This window comes from Mus caroli, chromosome X (genome assembly GCF_900094665.2).
Source record: "Mus caroli chromosome X, CAROLI_EIJ_v1.1, whole genome shotgun sequence".
Taxonomy (NCBI): Eukaryota; Metazoa; Chordata; class Mammalia; order Rodentia; family Muridae; genus Mus; species Mus caroli.
In genome coordinates, this window is record NC_034589.1 from 63,557,246 (window position 1) to 63,565,377 (window position 8,132).

The following is an 8,132-nucleotide window of genomic DNA, read 5'->3' on the forward strand; positions in this document are numbered from 1 at the left end:
TTTCTCTGTATAGCCCTGGCTGTCCTGGAACTCACTTTGTAGACCAGGCTGGCCTCGAACTCAGAAATCCACCTGCCTCTGCCTCCCGAGTGCTGGGATAAAAGGCGTGCGCCACCACGCCCGGCTCCTTTTATTATTTTTGACAAGGACCGATATAGTCAAAGGTAATCCTCAAATTCTTTATGTAGTCAAGGATGATATTAAACTTATGTTCCTTTTGCTTCCATCTTCCAAATTCTATAATTAGAGCCACATGTCACCAAGCCTGGGTTTTATGTGGTACTGGGGAAATCCAACCCAGGGTCACATGTATATTAGGCAGGCACTTTATCAACTAAGCCACATTCCCAGTCCTGCTTCTTTTTTTAAAATAAGAAACATTTGACCTACTTTGATTTGCATGTTTGAAAATGCAGGATTAATATTTATCAATTGTACATGCTACCTGTTTTGAAAACAATAATTATTAACTATCCAATGGAAAGGATTGGAGTATTTTCAACACAAAGAAATGATAAATGTTTAAGATTTTATATATATACACATACACACATATATACATATATATATATATATATATATATATATATATGAATGATACATATTATCAATTACTCTGAAATAAGCATTATGTATACACTATATACATATATATAAGTATAGATTTATTGCAAGGTCACAAAGCCCTTAAATATATACAATTGTTGAGTGTCAGTTAAGGATACATTTTTGTGATTCTAAAATGAGTTTTACATATATGTATTTCTTAAGTTAGCCTTTTAAAAGTAGCATCCAAAGGACTAGGTTTCAGTCTAGCATTTGTGTCCATTGTTTGTTTTTGCTGCTCTTTTCTGGCCTTACTCCTCTGCCTGTCTCCTCCTTGTCTCCTCCTTCTCTCAATAACCCCCTTTTGCTTCAGGTCATAGTATTTTTAACCATTGATTTTTATTGTTTTAATAATGTATCTGTATGTTAGTATGTGATTAGGTACATGTATGTGTGTAAGGGCCCAATGAAAACAAAGGTATTAGATTCTTCTGGAGCTAGAGTTACAAGCATGGATGTGAGAGATCAAACTCTGGTCATCTGGATGTGACCTACTCTTAACCTCAGAGCCATCTCAGTCCCTCACATATGTTCAACTTACTTTTTCCTTCTTTTTTCCTATTCCCTTAAGACGTTTTACCCCCTTGTCATAAGTCTCTTTCATACCCACCATGTACTCACACTGTTGTGTTTTATAAAAAAAGAAATAAAGAGCCAGGATATGGATAAAGTGAGATATAGTGACGTGGAAGGGGTGCCTCTGCCTCATGTTGAGATATCCCTTTAATCTGAGGTACCAGTATGGAGTAGAGTTCATTTAGGACATGGGAAAAGGAGTTGAGGATGGAAGAGAGGCAGAGAAACGTGGGGGAGGGACAGGGGAGGGAGAGAAAGAAGAGGAGAGGCAAGTCAGAAACATGTGGAGAGAGAAGGGGGACAGGAATGGAGGGAGAAGGGACAGAGGGTAAGAGACTAGGAGGGTAAGAGAGCAAGAGAGTGAGGAGAGGGCAAACAGCCCCTTTTATAGTAAGTCAATCACACCTGCCTATTGCCAGGTAACTGTGGGGCAGAGCCTAGAAGGAATGCTAACACACACAGATATAAAGATTAAATTATAGGATGTGTGTGTGTGAGAGATGACACAGATACAAAGATTAAATTATAGGATGTGTGTATGAGAGGTGACATGTATGTAGCATTTGTTTTTCTGAGTTTGAGTTGCTTTACTTAAAAGAATAATTACTAGTTCCCTCTATTTTTCTGTAAATGTGATTTCAGAATCACAGAAACTATCCTTAAGTATTATTTAGTTCCTTCTTTGTTGTTTTTGGGTCACTACCAGCCCCTTTGTGGCTTATAGGTCTTTTAAAACTATCTTACCAGGCTAGGGACTTATTTCAATTCGTAAAATGTTTGCCCAGCATGCACAAAACTCTGAGTTTGATCCACAGCACGACATGAAACTGGGCATGTGGTATACATCTGTAATCTTAGCAATCAGGAGGTTGAAGCAGGAGAATCTAGAGTTCAAGGGTATTTGTGGCTGGAGACCTGGTCTCAAAAAGATATCCCATTAGTTAGCAATTTGTATATTTCTACAGTTTACCCAGGATGAAAAGTATACTGTTAAAATAACTGTGGTAACTTTTATTTTCTAATTTTAACTTTAGCATTCATCATTATTTATATTTTTGAATATACTGTTACATGTTTGTCTTTTTTCTCCTGCTTTGTATTTATTTGATTGTAAAAAGTGCTTATTAATCATGCTAACTATTCTTTCTTGGATTCCTATCTCTGAAAGCATGCATCATAAGGGACAGCCAGGTGGTGGTGGCATGTAATAACCAGCTGTATCTCAGCGAGAGTGAATGTTTAAAATCCAAGTGCTGTTCTTCAAAATCTGGAACTAAAATCAAATGCTATGCCCCAGTAAGGGACAGTAAGTAGATCCTATCTCATTTGTTTATTTGCTTTAAATACTGAAAAGAAAAACTAAGTATAAAAACATTTAAATAACTAGGTGGCGTGGTTTCGAGTATATCTTTATATAGTTCCCAGCTTAACATTTCTAAGGAACCCCAACCCAAGACCAACAGCGTTAATACAAATTCTGAAGGAATTCCCTTGAAGTTTCTGTTTAGTCCCTAGACAATAACTAACCATTCAGAATTAATCTAACCTGTTCAGTTGGTTCAGTTACTCCATTTTTACCCCAAAGCATCTTAAGCTTTTATATGAGGTGTGACCCTCTTCCTGAGAGACTGGACTATCTTGGTGTGAAAAAGAGTGTAGTGTAAGCCATTTCATGACCGACTAGGAAGCAGAGGTGGAGAATACAGGGAGAAGGTCTTGGCAAGATGTTCTTCTACTTGGGCCCTGCTTCTAATTTTCACTAACTCCCCCCACCATGCCATTAGTAAACTATAAATTTAGCAAGTGATTAAGCCATTCATTAATTGCAGGAGAGCTTTCAGGATCTAATCTGTCTGGAGATTTTCTTAAAAATACACTTTGTGGTTTGCATCACTTAATCTTTCTGGTTTTTCTGAAGCTGGTCAATTGCCAGTCAACACTTGTGTAATTCCTTCTCACTCAATGTAGAGAGTTGTAGATGCTATCTATACCTATACCAAAAGAGAGATTAACAGGAGGAAAAACCTCACAAATGTATTTGATCATAATTTTATGTGACATTGAGCCTTTCTTTTGAGTTAAGAGTTGATGATGAAAGGCGATATTGAATATACTTAGATTCTGTGACGCATGGGCACATGTGGAAATGATTGGACCAAAAGAGGTTTAACTGAGGAGACATGACATCTCTGCATAGTATTCCTTCCTCTTGGGTATCTGCCTCAGGGCCTTTTTGAAATAGAAGTCCCATGACCTACTAAGTCAGGAATTTCTTTCTTTCTGTTCTCTCTTCCTGTCTGTGGATTTTGCTTTTTGTTTGATTGCTTGCTTTTATTTTTTAAAGTGTGGTCTCATGAAGCTCAGGCTTGCCTCAAATTTGCTGCGTAGTTGAGAATAACATGGAACTTTTCATTTTCCTATATCATACCTTCAGATGTTCAAATTACAGTCCTGTGCCATAGCAGCCAGCTGGTCAGAGGATTTCTTCATCTCCAAGATTGAAGTTAAGAGGAACAGTTTGGGGCTCATGGCTGGCTTTAGGGAAAAGGACTTTTGCTTTCTCTGACCTGTCATGAGGGGAGCGAGGAGATATGAAGCCAGGAGAAAATCAGAATGATTTTTTTTCCTGACTTCTGGTATGACTTTGAACTTTCTTTGTAGCAGATGATGACTTTGAATCTGCAGTGAGATTATAAGCATGCACTACTACACCTAGTTTAAGCCATGGTGCTAACGATCATACCTCAGGCTTCATGCGTACTAAGTAAGCACTCTATCAGCTTCTGGGCTTCCAAGGCTACCTGGGAGGCCTTTCTTCTGGGCTAATGGTTCCTGCTTAGCACTAATAATACCAGTTTAGCATGACTTAGCTTAACCTTTTATTTTCAGGTTCTCGTCCTGTGTAAAAATTTTCCCATGTATTTTGTGTTCAACAACTTTGCATGTAGTAGTAGATGTGATTGTTTCCTGTTAGGTGCCTTTATTAGCTTTTCTTTGTTCTCTTTTCAAATGATCCAACATAAAATTACCCCTTAAGATTTTTATTTCTTAGGGCTGGAGAGATAGCTCAGGGGTTAAGAGCACTGACTCTTCTTCCAAAGGTCCTGAGTTCAATTCCCACCAACCACATGGTGGCTCACAACCATCTACAATGTGATCTGACACCTCTTCTGGTATGTCTGAAGACAGCTACAGTGTACTCACACAAAATAAATAAATAAATCTTAGAAAGTTTTCTATTTCTTTCCGAAGTAAAAGAATTATACCACCTTTTTTTCTTACCTTCATTTGCTAGTGGGGACACACTATCTGCAGGTTTGCTGGTGGATGGATTTGATGTGATAGAGCACTAAGGAATAATAACAGGATCCATGCAGAACAATATCTTAGATTTATAAATCCCTATTCAATTTAGAGCTCTTTGTTGTACATCTAATATTATAGATGAAAACTAAAGCCTGATCATGAATATACTATTGCAGTTTTAATGTGTCATATGGTACTTAGAATTCATTCATCAGTTTACTGTTTCTATTATGTGTGAAGAAACAGTTGGTTCTTTTAGTGGAAAAAATTGAGCCGTGACTTACAATTCCCCAATCACATTAGAATGCATTTCCCAGTGCATATGGGGCTAAAGTATGCCTATTTGCCTGCAAATTTTTGATCCCATGTTTAATTGAGTGCTTTGTAATTTGGAAGTAAACACTGAAGAAGCCATTTCTTTCTTAAGTTAACTGTTCATAGATTGATTTGTTCTTCAGATGCCCTAGGATTCAGAACATATGGCCTTAGAACAAGTACACTTAGGGCCATACAAAGAATCTAGTATAAATCATAAGTTGCCAAAGAAAGCAGCCTGATTGTTTTGTTAAGATACTGTGGGAGTCATGTTTTGGAAGTAGCATTTAGTTGCATTTCAAGAACTCCTACCTGAAGCATAACGAGACTCACATTTTATTTTTCTTTATTAAGTTACAGTTTTTGAAATACTTCAGATTCCCTTCTCTTGCCTAGTCATAAAAGTAACAGGATATAATTAAACCAACAGAGCCTACACAGGTGCTCCGGGTGTTTGGCCTTGCTGCGATCAGCATTCTAATCCTGGGATTTCTGCCTATGTGCTGCTGCTCCGTTTGCTGGAGGAGGTAGGTAAACATAACCCTTTCTTTGCTAATTGCTGACTGTATGTGCATATTTATTTCAGTGCTTTAAACATGAAGGGATTATGGTTGGGTGTCTCTCTCTCTCTCTCTCTCTGGGAAAACCTAAAAATAAAATTACCAAATTTTTCTTTGGTTATTTTTCCCCACAAGTACAAGATGTACCATTTAATAGGCTTTGTATATTTCATCATAAAACAGAATCCCAACTCAAAGGAAAAAGAACTCTGCAAGCTGGAGATGTATGGAGTTGGAGTAGTTATTAACTGCAAATGAAAGGGATTCCTGGAAGTGTTTAGCTGCCTTGTCCTTCTGTCCTTGGTCGTAAAACATTGGTCTGTCTTTACAAGCAGTCATGCCAGATGTTTTTCATAGACTTATACAAAAATCTCAATGGTAAACTAGCACTTGATGTTTACAGATTTGTTCATTTTTTTTGTAGATCTCCAGCCCCTGCAGCAGAATGGGTGTGAAGGTACATAGTACAGCCAGAATGAGTATGAAAGTGTGAGGCAGGGGAATAGAGCTTAAGAGTATAGTCCTTCCTTTGCATGGGGCTCGAATGTTCAATTCCCGGCACTGAAAAAAATCCTAGGGAGCTGGAAGCATAGTGTTTAGGGAAGTCACATATTCAGATTCAAGTACAGCGTCACCACAGGCATGACTGACAACAAGTATCTCCTCTATCCCCAGCCTTTTCTTTTTTCTTTTTATCTCCAGTCAGGGTCTCATTGAGTTGTCCAGTCTGGCTTTGAATTTACCGCATAGGTCAAGTTGACCTTGTACTTTTAGTTTTTCTTCCTCAGCTTCTGCATAGGTGCAACTTTAACACATAATTTGGGGTTTTTCTGTTAAGTCACAGCATTTCTACCATTCCTGCTTGCATTCAAGGCCATTCTTTTTCTCAGATTTCATTTAGCTTCAGATTTTGAGTGGATAATTTTGTCTGCGGTATATGTTTGTGCATATGAGGGTCCATGTGCCTGTGCTTGGGACTAGGCCAGAGAATGCTAGATTTTCTGGCCTGTCACTCTGTACTTTATTCATTTGTGACAGGCTGAGGTTACAGGTACACAAAGCTATGTCTAGCTTTTTTATTGTTGCTGCTGCTAAAACCCAACCCAAGTCCTCATGGTTGGATACCAAGTAATCTTATTTGCGTGTATATAGTGTATTTCTAGTCTATAACCTTTCTCTTCCTCTCCTTGTTTGTCTCCATCTCTTCCTCTCTCTTTTAAGCAAACTCATGTCATCTTTTTTTTTGAAGAAATATTTATGTGTTTAGTTGTGTGGGTGTTTTATCTGCATGTGTGCATGCCTGCACCATGTACTTGGCAGGTCCCAAGGAGGCCAAAGGAGAGCATCAAACCTCCTAGGACTAGCATTGTAGATGGATGCAAGCCACCTTATGTGTGCTTGGAATCAAACCCATGGCCTCTGGAAAAGCAGCCAGTGCCAACACTGGTTCATCTTTCCAGCCTCTTGTTTTCCTTTCTCATGCTCTGCCCCAGGTGATCTGGAGTAGGAGTGGAGATTTTTGTTCCATTCTTTCTTTCAAAGCTTGCTTGCATATGAAAATACCTTATGAATAAAAGTGAAATCTTTGTTAGAATTCAATGGATAGGATTAGGCCTTACAATTTAGAAATGTCTCAATAGTAAGGTTGGTATAATTTCATTTGAGTCATCCATTACACATTTACCAATGACTTTTATGAGGACATTCACATCCATTGGATTCTTCTATTTAAAATGAAATGCAAAGATTATCCTCTGATAAGAACATATTCTATGTTTTTACATAATACAAACTATTTGAGAGACTCTGTCACTGAGAATAAGATCATGAAGTGCATATGTTTTGCTTTCCTAGCTGTTGAGGTACTATTTTGTATAAGAGGAGTATGCTCCTGTCATTCTGAGGTGCCTACTGTGGCCCTAGAACAGGTGACTCTTTAGCCTAGGTATTTAGCTCAGTTTCTAGGGCCCATAGTTGAAGGTAAATGGGACACTGTCAGCTTCTCTTGGTAGACTTGGTAGACTCACAGTAAGGAGATAAATGGAAGCCAAAGGTTTCAAAACTCCCCTTGAAGGGCATTCTACTTCCTTAGGATAATCCTGTTCACTCACTTCCTGTCTCCATTTCAAATAATACAAGACATAAGATGTTAAATTAGTCAAAATAAATAACCCCATGAAATGAAAATGGATGTAACAGTAAAATCCATATATAGCTATTTAAAACTGAAAAGAGAGTGCAGAGAGGGTTCAGCAATTTAAAATGCCTAGTGCCCTTCTTTCAATCACCTGTAATTCTAGCTCTGGAGATATCTGAGGTCTCAGGCTTCCAAAGGCACCTGAAGTCGAATGCACACACTCCCCCTCCCACACATACATTCACACATAGTTACATTTGAAAGTTAAATCTTTAGAAAGGAAAAGAAGCCAAACACAATTGTTTAAATCAAAGAAACTAAAAGCCAAGAACAGATCTGCAGTAACATTATCTGGGTCTCTGTTGAAAGAATCCTTCTGCCCTTTTAGCATTGGAAGATACACTTGTTCTCATTTGTTTTCAGTTTTTTATTAGATATTTTCTTCATTTACATTTCAAATGCTATTCTGAAGATCCCCTATACCCTCCCCCCTCCGCCCTGCTCCCCTACCCACCCACTCCCACTTCTTGGCCCTGGTGTTCCCCTGTACTGGGGCATATAAAGTTTGTAAGACCAAGGGGCCTCTCTTCCCAATGATGGCTGACTAGGCCATCTTCTGCTACATATGCAGC

At 38.4% G+C, this 8,132-nt stretch overlaps 1 protein-coding gene across 2 annotated transcripts in view; it reads left to right on the plus strand.

The window, feature by feature from the left end:
• The window catches only part of Fmr1nb (FMR1 neighbor), a 38,894-nt gene that overhangs the window by 4,300 nt on the left and 26,462 nt on the right, over positions 1 to 8,132 (plus strand). The window contains exons 3-4 of one of the 2 annotated variants that reach the window (XM_021153643.1): positions 2,351 to 2,488; positions 5,234 to 5,330. In XM_021153643.1, coding sequence (XP_021009302.1) covers positions 2,351 to 2,488; positions 5,234 to 5,330 — 235 coding nt within the window. The remainder of the gene's footprint in view (positions 1 to 2,350; positions 2,489 to 5,233; positions 5,331 to 8,132) is intronic. The other variant, XM_021153645.1, reaches the window with a different exon arrangement.